Source organism: Batrachochytrium dendrobatidis, assembly GCF_000203795.2.
Source record: "Batrachochytrium dendrobatidis JAM81 unplaced genomic scaffold BATDEscaffold_3, whole genome shotgun sequence".
Taxonomy (NCBI): Eukaryota; Fungi; Chytridiomycota; class Chytridiomycetes; order Rhizophydiales; genus Batrachochytrium; species Batrachochytrium dendrobatidis.
The window spans coordinates 602069-618719 of record NW_006281101.1 but is presented as its reverse complement, the minus strand read 5'-3'; the positions used below and the strand labels follow the sequence as shown (position 1 = coordinate 618719).

At 39.5% G+C, this 16651-nt stretch overlaps 5 protein-coding genes across 5 annotated transcripts; 4 read left to right on the top strand and 1 right to left on the bottom strand.

Annotated features, from left to right (window-relative positions):
- Nucleotides 1-671: 671 nt before the first annotated feature.
- Nucleotides 672-2596, top strand: BATDEDRAFT_87134 (uncharacterized protein; the record flags this gene model as incomplete). The annotated part of the gene is made up of 5 exons (XM_006677574.1): nt 672-800; nt 905-1083; nt 1175-1286; nt 1421-1701; nt 1777-2596. 5 exons carry the CDS (start codon nt 672-674, stop codon nt 2594-2596), a joined length of 1521 nt encoding a protein of 506 aa, XP_006677637.1.
- Nucleotides 2597-2751: 155 nt separating this feature from the next.
- On the top strand, nt 2752-3443 carry BATDEDRAFT_86829 (uncharacterized protein). Its single transcript, XM_006677573.1, has one exon. The coding sequence runs from the start codon at nt 2757-2759 to the stop codon at nt 3216-3218; it is 462 nt and encodes a 153-aa protein (XP_006677636.1). The 5' UTR covers nt 2752-2756; the 3' UTR covers nt 3219-3443.
- A 543-nt stretch (nt 3444-3986) lies between these two features.
- BATDEDRAFT_87135 (uncharacterized protein) lies at nt 3987-6489 on the top strand (the record flags this gene model as incomplete). Its single annotated transcript, XM_006677572.1, has 5 exons — nt 3987-4136; nt 4217-4388; nt 4481-5142; nt 5267-6039; nt 6174-6489. The coding sequence occupies 5 exons, from the start codon at nt 3987-3989 to the stop codon at nt 6487-6489; spliced, it is 2073 nt and encodes a 690-aa protein (XP_006677635.1).
- A 131-nt stretch (nt 6490-6620) lies between these two features.
- Nucleotides 6621-7327, bottom strand: BATDEDRAFT_23388 (uncharacterized protein; the record flags this gene model as incomplete). Its single annotated transcript, XM_006677207.1, has 3 exons — nt 6621-6852; nt 6936-7030; nt 7112-7327. The coding sequence occupies 3 exons, from the start codon at nt 7325-7327 to the stop codon at nt 6621-6623; spliced, it is 543 nt and encodes a 180-aa protein (XP_006677270.1).
- Nucleotides 7328-7530: 203 nt separating this feature from the next.
- BATDEDRAFT_86828 (protein-histidine N-methyltransferase) lies at nt 7531-8603 on the top strand (the record flags this gene model as incomplete). The annotated part of the gene is made up of 3 exons (XM_006677571.1): nt 7531-8163; nt 8235-8365; nt 8453-8603. The coding sequence occupies 3 exons, from the start codon at nt 7531-7533 to the stop codon at nt 8601-8603; spliced, it is 915 nt and encodes a 304-aa protein (XP_006677634.1).
- Between the last annotated feature and the right edge of the window lie 8048 nt (nt 8604-16651).

Below are 16651 nucleotides of genomic sequence, written 5' to 3'. Positions count from 1 at the left end.
ACAAAATGGAACACTAAATAAAAGTTTGTGTAATGAACATTCAGTCATGTTTAATTGAGTTGATGTACTGGACAACATTGTGTTTTTTTCGAATCGTCGTGTAGAAACAGTTTGAGTGGTGTTTAGCATTTAAACATGTCCTTTTATGTATGAATCTCTACTTTCTATAATACATTGTCGTCAAATCATTTATGAATGGCTTGACAACTCTGTAGTCATCAACACCTGGACAACAAGACTTTGTGAACGCACTTGTGGACTTTTACCAAGTGCAAATATCTCGACCAGCAATGTCAATGATCTTGATAACAATATTACATACAAACACCAACACTTGTGAGTGGCAGACAGATTGACAAGAAATGTGTACAAGCTTTTATTGACAATATCTAAACAAATTCAATGTCTAGATTGAAATGGATGAATCTGGTACCAAACTTGACAATCGTACAATGTATGACTATTCAAACAAATCCAGAATTCAAGTTGTAAAGCATCAGTTTAAACTTATAGTTTGTATTATATGATGATTGGTGTGTTGAAAGTCAATCTGTAGTAAAAAACTGAACAAGTTGGCCAATATTTTACTCGAAAATAAAATTTATTTTACGTGAATTTGACAATAAAATTAATAATTTGTATTCCCAAAGTTTTCATTTGACTAGACAAACATGATGCGTAGATCGTCATCCAGGAATAAGCAGCGATCTTCTGGTATCTTTGTAGATGATGAAGGAAATCCACTGGTGTTTACTGTAACTCTTGGAGTGCATCACAAGCATGTGTGTGCAGGAATACAAGTAAGTTATTCAGCATTGATTCAACTGGTATTTCTGGATTGATAGCCAGTGTTCAGCTATATTCCTTTGGCACATTGACTCTTACAACAGACTATCCATTATAGGATAATGGAGGCGTGGTTGACCCAGAGGCTTTAGAACCATTTATGAATCTTGTTGGCATATATCACCCAACCACCAATCCAAATACGTTCCAGTGCTGCTACATTGATGACTGTATTCAGGCTGGATGTCTGTTACCAAGTGACCCCTACATTATACCAACAACTAGTGCTCGTATCATGTACGTGTTGGGGTTTACCAGAATGACTATTTTTGAATCTATTATTTGCTAAATGCTTTCAGGTAATATTATGTATACTTGGACATTTTAGACATCGAGTACAATTTAACGAACAAGACGACCGTTTGCTGTATGAAATGCTTGCTAAAAACAAAGGGAAGCATTTCAAAGGAAATGATCTGTATCAGGATTTTGCAGCACAGGTAGAATACAGGTCTAATATGTCGAATGTGTACAAGAATGCATGCTACAACTTGCAACCTATTTCAAACCATATTCTACTTGAATGTTTCAAACATGATTTGTACATTCTAATTGAATATTTGTTTATTGATAGCATCCACGCCATACTTGGAAAGCTTGGCGAGATCGTGCAGTTAAAAAGATTATTCCGAGAATGTCGCCTCAACTCGAGGGGGCAAATGAAGATAAAATGGATGCGCGTATGACCCGATCTGCGATTAGACGAGCGACACAAATACGCTTACAACTAAATGGTAATGACCCAACTTCAATTTCAGCTACCGCACATGATCATGGTGACAGTCACCATGGTTTGTTGGTCCAAAAAGCCGAATCGAGTTTTAAATGCCAATTGCCAACTTCAGAATTAAAAAGGTACAGTATAAAAGTGTATACTTGTTGCAGAAAGACCATGCGTTAAAAACAATAACCATCACACTGCATTACTAGGCCTACCATCAAAAAACTACGTGGACCATTATCAAGAAGAAAACACACATTTTTTGAAGATGCAGCTGATAGTAATGACCAGAATGTACATAGTTTATCTTTTTTATGTCGAACAAATGATGTCGGATTTAATCTAACCAGCAAAATAACTGCTGAAAACTATTCAACTTTTGCACAGAAAGACGAACAGTCAGGAAGGGATGCGCATCGTCTTGACGTCACACCTAAAGATAATCATTTTGTTGCATTTGAAGATGTAACTCGATCGCCACACCACAGACATGTTATGAATATGCCTCAAGAATCTCAGCTTGATGAAGGGCATGATTCTTCAGAGTCTAGTTTTGAAGTTGGTGAAACCAGTGGCATGGATAGACTTGAACATAGCGATGACTCGGAATCTGATGTGCAGGACAAGTTTTCATCACCCTGTCCAGTTTACAAGTCAACCAAGCAAAATGCACCAGACGATTCAGACAAAGAAAACGTAGTTGAGAAGCGTATGGATGAAATGTCTGCCAAGGCCATGTTTTTTTCAGATGTCAACGCACTTCTTGCAGAGGCCATAGAAGCCAACTATTGTAAACGCGATGTAATGCGTGCACTGATGATGTCTTCTGGGTTGATTGAGCATGCCCGAAGATTACTATCAGTGCAGTTTAATATTAGCTTGCTCGAGGAAACTACTCGACAATGGATTTTTACATCCAAGGACGATAAACGACTGTTTAGTGGAAATGCGATTGATTTGGAGAGAGTCGAAGCGACAAAAAGCAGTCAAAGTATCGAGCGTCGAGTTCAGTTTTTAAGTGAATCTTAATAAACTGGCTTTGACGCAATGGCTTAGAATGTACAAAGATAATATTCTCTGCTCGATGATAACGTGATGGCCACTGTTCATGGCTGTGTTGAGTGTCGTTTGCTTAACCACCACAAGTTGCTACTTTTACAACTCAAACTAGAGTTTGAACTTTACTCAGATGGCCGGCTATCAAGCATTCACCTCTGCCTTCATCATGCCAATGCTGTCATCGCTCCTTCTATCTCTTTTAACTCTTCCATGTGCTCTGGTAGCACAGATAGTTGTTCCAGACGGTGCCATGCTTCCTTCTAGCTTACACAAACCCTTTCCCAATCAAAACAGCTTCAAGCCAAACAGACCCACTGACAATGCACCTATAAACTCTGCATCAGACCAGTCTCATACAAGTGGCTTTAAAACCTATCATTTTGCTGCAACTCTGTTCCTGATTATTCTTGGAAGCATATTTGTTGTTGCTGGCATAATTGTTGGCATTTTGGTTCTGTTGCGATGGATGCGTAATAGTGATAGCAGGCTGAAGGAAGAGGAGCGGCGGTTTGAGCTTGAACAGGAAGGACTTACTCAACGAACTGCTACCATCAGTCGCCGTCATACTAACAAAACAGTCCAAAGTTCTTGAAATACCATTCACATATTCATCTTTTAAACCAGTTTGCATCTGCTATAACTCTCAACTGAGTGTGCTAGTCCTTAATTCTCATTATCCTGAATATAGGATAATCTTGTTTTTATTGACCCTATTGTGTTACAGCCGTACTCACGTAAAACGGAGCACTTTTGCATTTATCTTGCATTGATTGTTTCTTGGTTTGTAATAAATAATGGTCAAATACTGGTGCTTGTTACAAATTGTCTGCTTGTTCAATACACAGTATTAAACTATAGTTTTGAACTGAGATTGTCCTCGTTTGAAAATTATATATTGTACGATCGTCAAGTTTGAAACCAACTCCAAATATTGGACTCGATTGTTGCCAATACAACTCACCATTGCTGTATTCTAAACTCATGGATACGTTCGCGTTTCTAGTTCAAAAGAACAATCTTGGAAATACAGCTGTTGTTTTCATGTCAATCATCCAATATTTGGTTGATATAAAAGGAGAGTTGGAGATTGAACAAGTATGACTGACTGGAATTGTGATGTAAACATTCAGTGTTTTACAGAAATGAACACAAAAACCAGTCAATTAGAGTTCAAAACACAAGACACTTTTTCTTGGTATTTTATTTTACGTGAATACAACTGTAATGACTAGATGCCAAAGAACTTGAATCTAGATGACCATTAAACCACTACTACTGGATATATCACGTGTAGTCATGTTCATTAACCAGATATGAACGAGTCCAAAACTTGACCAAATATACTGGATATTTATCTTGTATGAATCGAAAACCAACAGAGAGTTTGTTGAAAGAATGGGCAGAGCATGTTGTTGCCATGTGTCCTGGAACAACTTTTTCTAATGCACTTGTGGATTTATCAAAAACTGGGAGTTTGGAACAAACTATCAATCGGATATTCGACGGACAGGTCTGACTTGAATCAGCCAATTCACTGCAATGATATGCCTTTGATTCTATAGATACTGATACTCTGATTATTGTATCTAGTTTTTAGAAGGTACCGAGCGAGATCCGAGTTTAGTCACCATAAAGCATTATATGGCTCAGTCGGATGATTTACATCAAACTCCAAGGCAATGTCATTCAACCGACTGTTTGGATGCAATATTGATTTCAGACACTCCATATCCAAATTCGCCTACTAGAAAGAACTCTCAGAGTATGTGAGTTGAATACTATTATCATAGATTTGGATCACTATACGAAACCCTAACTTCTATACTCTCACTCAACATTTTACCGAGTTGATAGAACAGCCAATCAATTACTCAAAATTGGCCGATTTAGCTCAAAGTATGATGAATGATCAGGATCTTGTTCAGAATTCGGTTCTTATACCTTCCAAACGACCAGAAAAAATAGCTGCTGAGAAATCTGGATTGCTTCAGAATCTAGGACCAACCTCACCACGCTCCAGCCAACTAATCAACCCAACACCTTACGCTTTGACATCACCCCAACTTGTTCAGCACATCATATCGCTTGACTCTAGCGATCCAGACATTATCAACACGCACCTCCTAACTCAAGATACATATCACAGCAGCGACTGCTTTGAAGAAGAGTGCAATGCGATAACTCCAAAAGCACCTCCAAAACAAAGACACGTCTTTGCTGACCTAGAATTTGAGTCGAGTCGAGCCGTTTACAAAAATCTAAAAACTGACTTGGCTTTGATACCTATTGCACACATGTCACCAAAATTAGAAAGTGAAATGACAGACATGTCGAGTCCACCGCGGATCATTTCTAAAGAACATCTCACATTAAAATCACTAAAAGAAAATAGATCAACGGGACTAAAGTCTTCAAACAGTATGTCTGATGAAACAACATTACAGAAAAAGGAAACAGAAAAGCAGGCAAAACAAGCTGAGCGAGAGCGTAGAAAAACAGAAAAACAACAACTCAAGGTCTGGCACACTTTTATTACTATGCAAGAATGATATAGTTTAAAGTTTTTTTAAACGAGCCTTTTGGCTTTTTTCAGTGCACATTCTCAGATAATGGCAGTAGACTGACGTTTATATTTTATAGGAAGCTGCTGAAATAGAAAGGCGCATTCTCAAGCAAGTGCAGTCATCAAATAAGCTTCGTGGAAAGGCAGACTGTATTACTGAAATTATTGTTGAATTCTCTTCCGAATGGGAGACCAGCAGTTTAGGAAAGTTTTGTATTGACGCGATCCAGCAATGTGGTGCGCATTCAAGAATAGTTGATGCTACAGTTTCAGGAAAAATCATCACATGGAGACGCAAAACAAATCGTACTTGGAATGAGGATTTATCATTATGGGATGTGCGTCCTACCTATATTAGTACGGAGCCATATGTACTGGTACTACTAACCGGAAAGCAGCTGGCTGAACTATGCATTACTACGGCACTATTGAGGCATTTTGAGTCTTTGATGACAAGTTACCCTGGATCACATATCATTTATCTGATTGAAGATTTGGATGCATTTTACAAACAACGTGAAAAAAGTCATCAGGCTCATTATACCCGTCAAATCCGTTCTGCATTAATTGAGGCCAACAAAAGCAGAGCTGCGATTGCTAGCACATGCAATCAAAATGGAGAATTAATAGGCTTGAATGATTTATCTAGTAATCAACCTCCACTGTCTCAGAATCGCATGCATTCACCCATTGATGACGGCTTACCTTGCCGAAAAGTAGTAGATGAGTTTTTGGTTCGTCTTCAATTTACTACCAAAGGAAGATGCTATGTTCATTCTACAAAGTCTGCAGAAACAGCATCATGGATCGTAAGCTATACTGAACAGATTGCATTTGCTCCTGAACAACGGTAAGTGTACAGATACGCAAAAGAATACGTTTGTGATTTGACACGTTGCAACGGATTGGCATCTTGTTTTGAAGCCATTGAATAGATACGAATTCATATTTGACACGATATTTTGTTTCATACTACTCATTTAGACACCGAAGCATGACATCACTTAATATGAATTTTGGAGATAAAGTCAAGACTGGAAAGAGCGCAAGCGATTCGTGGCAAAAAGCACTGGAGCAGATTCCGCAAGTTACTAGTGCAAAGGCAGCAGCAATATGTGAAAAATATCCCACTTTTTCCAAGCTAATGCAAGCATATGCCGCGTGTGATTCAAAACAAAAAGCAGAATCATTGTTGGTAGGAATCAAGGCGTCCGGTACTGGACATGCCATTGGGCTATCGTTGTCAAAGCAAGTGAGTGCTGTATTTTGTTGTACAGATGGCTCGGAATTGATGAAATAAATAGAGTGATCGTTAAAGGGTACCAATTAAGCGAAAAATGCCAACTCATTGAACGAACTTTTGAATCAGAAACACAAATGGTTTACTTTATTTTGTCCAAGTTAATTCTTTTAGTGAAGCACTTGGTACAATTATATGAGATGCGGAGATAGAGCGTTGATGGATCGAAAATGTGAAGCTTTAGAATCATGTTCGCTGCTGGAGAGATTTACCAAATTTAGACCATCGCTGAACAGGTGGTTTGGAAACGATTCTGTAATCACGCACTGTATGCCCTTTGTTTCCAGCGAATATTTACGAATCAAATAGTCTTTGTCACGACGTACCATGAGTAGTTCAAACTCTGGTAGGATATTTACGTATCTATTGTTTGTAATAACCAAATATCCGAATCAGAATTTACAATCCAATACATTTAAACGAGATTAAAGCGGGCAGTGCATTACCTAAAGAGCTGACCAATTCCAACTTGATTAGATTTGATCATTTCAATGTATTTGGGACTGGATAGCGTAATACTACTTTTTGCATTGCAGCATATCTATAATTAATACCACATTGTCCAAGATTAAAATACTGTTTTTAAGGACTAATCAATATACCAAATCAAGCATAGTCGAACCTTTCCCAAACAATGAATATCAACTTCTCTGTCAAACAGCATGATCTCCTTGTTATCCGTATCCTGAACAACTTCATTACGCAAGATCTCAACAGTCACTTTGGCATTAAAGTATGAGCTTAGTATGCGTTGTAGGTTTCCGTTGGCAGTCAAAAGAATTCTCTCTAGTGGTGTATAGTCGCCATCAATGATGGTACTAGTTTCCCTGGATGACATAATGTCACCCAAATGCCCTGGAAGCTCTGCATTTCTTCCAGACGAATCATCTTTTGCTGACATTCCAACCATTTATTGGGTTAGAATTAAAAATTAGTGAAATTGCTATTCGTTAATATTCAGTTTTGATCAGAATATTCTGCCAAAAACTGCATTGACAATATTTTTGAATGTTTATTCATTAGCAAAAGTCGATACAAAACATGTCATTTCAGTTTGATTTTGGAGATGTTAGTACTGGACAAAAACCTTCTGCAGCATTGCATGAATCAAAGCCAAGGAATGCACTTTCAGCAAAACTATTAACTATTCAGTCCACAGCTCAGCCAGAGCATGTTTTTGGAGAATTAGTTCAATGCTCGCCATCAACCACCCTGTTTAGAAGAAGCGTATCTGACGTCAAGTTTCAAATCGCATCTACTGAAACACTGACTGGAGAGGCCAGTAACGAGCTAGTTGAGAGTATTGAACAGCAAAGCGATCTAATTAGTGGTGTTTACGAAGGAGGACTCAAAACATGGGAATGTTCAATTGACTTGGTTGCCTATCTAGAACTGACTTACGGATCTTCATCTATGCACGGACTTCAAGTACTAGAGCTTGGATGTGGATCAGCTCTTCCTGGGATTTACTGTTTAAAACTCGGTGCACATGTGGATTTTCAAGATTATAACGAGCCTGTGTTACGCATGGTTACTATTCCCAATATTCTGCTAAATACCATTTGTCAACCTGTGCAAAATGATATTTCTGAAGGATCGTTTGAAACAGAGGTTGTTTGCGATCAGTATATTGCACAGCTAAACTTTTATTCGGGAGACTGGAAGAGTATGCTGGTATGTTTTTACTGTTGCCGAGTTCATGTGGAGTTGGCACCTATTTGTTGCTAAATCCAAGTGTTTTGTAGAATTTATTGGAAGCTAGCCCTCCAATAAGGCAATATGATGTTATCTTGACCTCGGAAACTATTTACGAAGCACAATGCCAAGCGGATCTATTCAAATTGATCAAAGCTGTGGTCAAGCCAGGTGGCATTGTGTAAGTGTTTGTAATTCAATATAAACTCGGTGTATATATTTTAATATTTCGGTTAACATTAAATGATATTCAACACCATTTAAATAGACTGGTGGCTTCCAAATCAGTATATTTTGGATGCTCTGGGTCTCTCAACGATTTTCGTCGTTTGGTCATAAGCGATGGGTCTTGCCAAATCAGCACAGTCTTTATCAATTCGCAAACTGTGCGAAGAGAAATCACACAATTGTCGTTTTGAAACATTCAAATGAATTATGCAATATAGAAATAGTCGACTGCTTTGAATATTTCAAAAATGGTTTTATTATAGTATAAAGTAGTTGGCAATCTGAAAATAGTTGAATCAGCTGCTGACAAACATAAAAAACTGACGAAGAGTTTCTGCTAAAATTTCAGGAAGACGTTCAATGTCACGTACAACCACATAATAATCAAAGGGAAATGTGTCCATGTATCGGTCCATCTTGAGGGTTGGCTGCTGAGTTGCTGGGTCAAATTCGTACGAGACGTTGGTCATGTTCAAGATCGAGTTCTTTTCAGTGCGATTGTCAAGAATGATAAACACGACCATGATGCGTTCTTCAGTGGCTTTTCGAACAAGTGCACGCACATATTCGTGATCCTCACAAATACCATCGGAAATGACAAGTTGGAGTTGCCACAGATCTGCAGAGGATTGTGCATTGGAAAAACGTGCATGCTCCAAAATTCTCATGGCATTTTCCATCATGAGCTTAACATGGGTGCGGTCTTGTTCAAATGTAAATGCTCGAATCAAATCTGCTCCTGCATCATCGGTAAACGGTTTTTCAAATGGATGGACAAGTTGAACACTCTCACCAAAACGAACAATTCCAATATCTCCAACCTCCAGCTGTGCCAGTGCTTTGGAAATCATGGCAAGAGATTCAAATGCAAGTTGAACTGAATGTGATTCTGACATGGATCTGGAGTCGTCTACAGCAACCATCACTTGATAAGTGCGTTTAGACGGCTTTGTTCGCCGCAGCCAAATTTTATCTTTCTTAAATTGACTGGCAATGTAGGTAATCACTTTGCGCATATTGAGACGCTTTCCAGTACGGTAATCTCCCTTGAGTTTTGTTGCAAGTGTTGGTTCGAGAATCAGTCTCAATTGTTCACATAAATTAAACGCCAAATCTCTTGTCAGATTGACGTAGGATCGCCAAAGCTCATACACCTGCATTTGATCGTCATTGCCATTTTGCCGGTAAAGTGCCATGCGCTCCTCTAAATCATGGCGCATTTGAATATAATCCACCGAGTCAGTTTCTATATCATCAAAAATGCTTTGATCGTCTGCTTGAGTATTGTCTTTCAAAGCATTTACACCAGGTCCAAGTATATTCGAGCCAGATGGATCCTTTTCCTCAATATCTTCATCTTTTTCCACAGTGTCTGCAGCTATTTCATCACTTGCGTTTGAAGACTCATCATTGTCTTGTGGATTAGTTTGAAGTTTCTTTTGAGTCGAAAGTTTGGAATCGTTTGATTTGGGCAAGGGGATTTCTTTTGATTCAGATTGCATAGTTTTATCGGCAGTTTTTGGATCTTCAAGAGGTTCATCTACGTCCATGGTTGAATCTTCTTGATAGTCGCCTTGGTTTTTATCATCAGCAAGTGCTTGACGATCCATTTTTTCCAACTGTTCTTCTGTTGCTGCGCCAAGTGCCTGTGCATCGCTTGATTTTTCATCGTTTTCAATAAACTCGAAATTGTCATCGCCAGTTACATCTGGCTGAGCACTGGTGTCCTGCTCAAGTGCATCCATATCATCGGTTTGATCACTGGAATCCGCTATTTGTTTTAGACGCGACAGCCATTGTTTCATGGCATCGCCAACGTTGCGACGGGGATTCACATCCTGCTGATTTTTATCTTGTGATTCTGTAGAATTATTTTGTTTTAGCGATTTAGCTTGAGATTTGGTACCTTGTGCATCTTGAGCAGTGCAATTTTCACCATCATCGCCATCGACTTGCTGTTCATTTTGAGCATCTGTATCATCACCCTGGATAGCATCGTTGCCTTCTTGACCTTGAATGCCAAAGGGCTGATGATTTGGACGCAACTGATCCTGATTGTTGTTTTCGGCAGCATCTCCCTTGGGTATTTCTTGATTCTTGCTATTTTCAGAATCTTGTTCAGGTTCGTCTCCAGCAGTTTTTAAAGGCTCTTCTCCAGAATTTTCAGTTTCATCTTGGGCTTCAGCAGTCTCGCTTGACTCTGACTCTTCCTCGTTATTTTCCGTGTCATTCAAAAGTTCGTCAGAAATTTGTTCCGGGATAGTGTCGTCTAAATCATCCTGGTCCATATTCTATTGAATACAATTCACATACAAAACCATTGTTAGTTCAACATGTCGAATCTTCAATATTAGTTGTGCAACATCAACTCACGTTATCATCTGCATCCTTTTGATCAACCTGATCATTGGCAGCGTCATTACAAGTACTGCCTTCATCAGCTTCTGCATCGTCTTTGTCGTCATCATCACCATCAAGATCCATTTCATCTGAAATTTCATCCTCTTCATCATTGTCTTTATCCAGATCATCTGCTTTTTTGATATCGATGCCATGAGAATCTTCAAATTTATCCAAACTATCCTCATTGATGCGTTCTGGATCATTAGTTTCTACATCATTTTCGCAATCAGACCCATCATTTTGCTCATCCTGTTGCTTCTTGGTATCATCGGCAGTTTCGTCTTTGTCTGCTTGCTGATCTTGGGGTTTCTTTTTGTCTTGATCCTTTCTATTTTTCTCATTGGTTTCCTCTTCAGCAACAATCTCCGACTCGTTAGCACCACCATCGACAGGCGCATCGCATTCAGTTTTTTCATCTTGTTCATGATTGTCTACTTGATCATCATCGTCCCATAGCTTTTCATCAACAACATCGGCAAGATCCTTGTCCAAGTCACCCATCTCTTCGTCCAATTCCTGATCATTATCCTCGTCATCATCTGCTTCATTGTCGTCGTCATCACCATCGACATCCTCGAGAATGCCATCAAAATCGTTGGTCATTTCAATGCCATCGTCTTCATCGTCAATGTGCTTTTCGGGTTCCGGTGGTGGTATAGCACCTTTGGTTTGTGCTCCTTCGGCCTGATCCTCATTTTCAATTTCGTCACTGACATCTTTTTTACCATCACCTTCTCCCATACCTGTTCCTTCAGCATGGTCTTCCATGGCACAGTCATCGTCATCTTCCTCGCTAGATTTTGGTAAGCAGAATCCTTCTTTGAAAAGGGATGCAAACAGATTTGACAAGATATATGTCAGTTTAGAAACAGATTTGGCAAGTGAAAAATGCTGCAAAAGTCGAAATTGGGCTAGTGCATAATACTGGTTAAAAAGCGGAGCAATGTGGGCCAGCAATACCGGCAACTGATTGTTAAGTAGTGTATCTCCACTGGCAACACACGATTCAATAGTCACGAGTAAATCAGATACAGCCAACCGCACGTTGGAAACTGCTGATGTTTCAAATACAGCTCGAGTAAGATTGTGCATATCTATCAATCGATTAGAATCTAGTCCAAATTCATCGACTTCTTTATCTACGTCATCGGCAGAGTTCTTTTTTGCAGTATTTTTGCTAACATCCTCCATGGGTGTCCGCAAATGCTGGAATGCAATGAGTAGATGTTCAACCACTAAATCTGCTTTGGACAAAATAGTTGAAATGTTGGATAGATTATCCATGCTTTCTAGATTTTCTTCAAGATTCAAAGTCGAGGGTAGGGAATCAAGTCCCGAACACACCAAACTGACAGCGTCACGAATAAACAGATCGTGTTCTGGAAAATCAGACTGAATGCTGCAAAGACTGTAATACGCTTCTGTCAATGCTGCAACTATTCTGGAATAGTTGGTCGAGTCTTTGTCCTTGACAACCACCACCAGCGAAGGCAAGTAAGTAGCAACATTCAGCATACATGAAGCATCGATACTGGATTTTATGGCTTTCAAAGACTCCAAAACAGTATTGATACGCTCAATGAATTTGGCAGTAACTGAATGACCATGTTTTTTTACCATGTCGCTTACAGTTATAGACTGAGAAACAACAATCACTGCATTATTCACTGCGCGTTGAGCAGCTACGAGATTGCCAATGTATTTGCTATTGGATTGGAATTCAACCTGTGAGGGTGTGCTAATAATGTAGCGAACTTGCTCAGCAAAGCCCGACATTTGTGTTATATTGGTCAAGAAGGAAGAAATAAGCGATCGCTGCTCCAACGAAATGTTGAGAAGATGCTCCAACGAGCTGACTGAACGCTCGATTTCTAGCATTGTAAGATCCAAAGGCATAGAAAGTGCAGCACTTCTAACAACAGCTATTCTGGCAATATTTCGGAAATGATATTGGTGTGCACGCTCAGCAAGAGTGTGCAATTCAGAATGCATCCAGGAAGAAGGTGCCAAAGCCGAAATGACAGATACAAGCTTTGATACTTCCAATTCTGGATACGTATTTGTAACAAAAGAGTCCTGATGATGCGCAAATCGTTGTCTGCATCGAGGCAAAAGGCCAAGAATTGCTAGATATTTTAGTAGATCAACTAAAGCCTTTTTTCGCATCAACTTCTGACCCTTGGCGACTTTGATATCCCCTTGAGCAGCAACGTTTACTTTTCTGAATAGGTCAACTCGCTCTAGTATTGTTTCTAAAAATCCCTCGACTCCAGAAGCTGTATCTGCATAGACATTATCCGAAATCACTGACATGGTCATGCTTTTCATCCTGCCAAGTAGTTTGTGAGCATCTGGTACACGTGTAGCATTTTCTATAAATGCCGAATTGCCATCCGTAGTTTTTGGTATTGCCAATGATGTTTGACAGCTTTGCATGGCAGATAGCTGGCAAATATCCCACATCGACTCGGGCTCTATTTTTATTTCTGCTGGCAAAGCAGGCATCGATGGAGGAGTCTCTTGAAATGTAGCAATAACGTCTTTTACTGGCTGCTCAAGACTTAGCATGTACTTTTTCACAAACTTGTTCAGATGGTAATGTGTACGCTTGGCGCTCTCTTTCAAAGCAAATACATTGACATCTTTCCATGTGGCGATCTTTACATATTTTTTGAGTTCTGTAAGAATTGGCTTGCGAGCATTGGTTAAAGCCGTTTCCACAGAGAGTGAAAATTGTGAATAGTAAGAAATTACGTTCCAAAGAATAGATATAATGGTTTTAAGCCCAGTGAACATTTCGTCTGGACAGCTCTTGTCTAGGTGGCTCAGATGCTTATGAAAAGAGCGCAGCATATCCAATCTTTCAGAAAATTGTCCAATAGGAGATGATATACACATGTTATCAAATGTTGCAAACAGTCCGTTCATAAGCGTACTTTTTTCTGATTCCGTCTAATAATCACAAGTCATATACGTACGAGGTAAGAAATTTGGTTTAAATGCAATAGTTTCAATCGGAATAAACATGCACATTTAAAATTTACCTGAGTCAAGTCAAAGTCAGGATTACGCAAAATACCCATTGTGGTTCTCCATAAATGAAACCAAAGTTTGCCGACTTTGGCAGCACAACGACGCTCTTCCAATTTTAGCAGTTGGCGCCATGTATTGAGTTCAAGTCGACGCCATTTGACAATAAATAAAACTATATCATCTAAACACATCTTGAGAGACACCTCCTTGCTGGCATACGCTTCCCAGTCCTGACTTTTGATCAGCAATAGCTCAATTCCAGTCAGTAGTTTCATGAGTGGGGATGCAACGGGAAATGACGCGATTCGTCGGCAAATAGCACTCAAATGAACCAATACATCATGATCAGGCCATTGTGCAAGAAGATCATTTATACGGCTATCAAATTTCACTAAGAGAGATTGAATTTGTTGAGCCTCGTATACATTGGAGTCGTTGTAAAAGTCATACACATCTGAATCAGAAACATTTGTAGTGGAAAAATCAGAGATATGCTTTGCCGAAGCAAACACAAATCCAAGTCGTCCCATTTGATCCATAGTGGGAGGAACCGATACACCATCCAAACGACAAACTGCCATTGCAGCATCCAAACAGGAGAGAAACGCAGAACTCCATTGTTTTTGGAAGCCAGTTGTAGATGCCGTACCAAATGCGCCAACTGTATATTTATAGCTTGTAGCAATACGCCATGCTTGAGCATCATTAAATGTAGGAATAATGACAGGCTGTTTGGATTTTGCAGGCGCATCTTTGGGGGCTTCGGAATCGTTTAGCGGATCAACAGGAATAATATCAGCAAATGTTTCAAAAAAGTCAGGAAATCGCTGGCAAAACTCGGTTTCTTCCCGCTCTTCATCAGTCACTACGTTGGCTTGAGTCATAGCAAACAGTGATTCTTTCTCCTCTTCCAAGCGTTTTTGTTGAGCTTCAGCTTCTCCCCAGATATCAACAACGGCATCAAAGAATGCGTGTATACGAAGAAGGACTGAAGTATCGACATTTAATCCAGATCTAACAAAAGCCACAAGCTGCTCTATTGTAGCTAATTGAATCTCAAGTTTGGTTTGCATAAGAGATTGGCTGTTTCCACGAATAGAGCCGACATGATCCAACACAACATCAAATTGCTCAATTTGAAAGTCTTGGACAAATCTAACAAGTGGAGCAATGGAAGATGAAGCATCTCTCAAATGCAAAATAGAACCAGCATGACGCATTAGTCGAATACCATACTTGAGTTGATAAAGAGCAGTACATGCAGGAAGCAAGAGGTCGCGATATTGTGGATACTTTGCATCAATACGGTCAATAATTGATTGGATTACATCTTGCAAGGACTCTTCTTGATAAAGCACATCGGAGGATAAACCAGTCTCGGCCACCAGCTGTGTAAGTAATAGTTGAATAGTGTCGAAATGAAGCACACTCTGCTTCACCTGCTGCAGTTCATTGACAATATCAACCATTTGAGATCTGGTTGGACGAATGGGGAGTTTAGAGCGCCATCTAGTCATTCTAGAAAACTCAAATTCCAAATCCTCCACTTTAGCTTGAGTATAAGGACTGAGTTTGTTTTGGCATTGAATAAATTCTTTGTCCGCACTCACAAGAATGCCTGCCTTTAAACGATCTGCATGTCGTGAAGCAAGAGCAATTTTGGCAGTTCTCATAGCAACAGGGTCTACGGGCAAATCTGGAATATAAACTTCCAAAAATGCAAGCGAATACAAAACCCAAGCTTTGGAAAACTCGATATTGAGCTGGACCACAGAAATTTTATCCTTTTTGATACACAGCGCAAGAGAATCGATCATTGGACTCAAGTATTTCTGGACAATCAATTTCATCCGTTGAGAGTTGACTTGAAGTAATAAATCCTTGATCTCAGCTATTTCTGAAATGGTCAACAATCCAAGTTGGTCTATTCCGGAACGAATGGCATCAAGCGTTTCTACCGAGTAAAGTGTAGCATGAGCCAACAAAAGCTGACGAATGCATGCCATCAAAACACACACGTCAAATTTGTTACGCTGTGATATTTCAAAATCAGGCGAGGCAGTATGACGCAGTAATGCCTTCATCTGCTGCACTTTGCTAGCAGAGGAATATACAGGAACTTTAGAAATGCTTGCAAGCAACGCAAGAGTATGACCACTTAAGCCATTGTACAAAGGAATATGCATAGATTCGCTCCCTTTGTTGCTGATGTGGATTGCCGTTTCCTAAATTATAGACGAATTAAAAACTGCAAAAAATAAAATCAAGTGGCAAAGTCAAATATTTAGCATAGTTTTGATCCTTACCAGTCCTGTAGCAAGTTCGTTCTCCAAAGATAGCAGTTGCAGGATTTGACCATTCATCATAAATGACTCACGATTGCCCATAGTTGAAGATCGCCAAAAAGCAAATCCATTATTCCAAAATGATTTACTCCATTGATGCAATGCCTCTTGAGCAATTGTATGCACAAACTGCTTTTTGGAATGCTCAGCAATAGCATGATTTGAGTTGTTTTTTAAATCATCATCCAATGCCCACACAAGTCGCTGTAATGGTTCAAAATGCAATGGGGGAAGTGAGGTAGTCGTCACAGCCGAGTTGATAAACTCGCGAATAGACTTGATTAGTTGAGAGTTATCGATCTGTCCGTTGTGTAAATGAATGTAGATTTTTTCAATAATAGTGAGCTCAGACGCCAGTGCCCATGTATCGAAAAACGGCCAAAGAGTAATAGTGGCAAGCTGGGCGTCAATGTTGGAAAGCATCATAAGAGATACCGATTGAGTCGCGTCCAACTTTG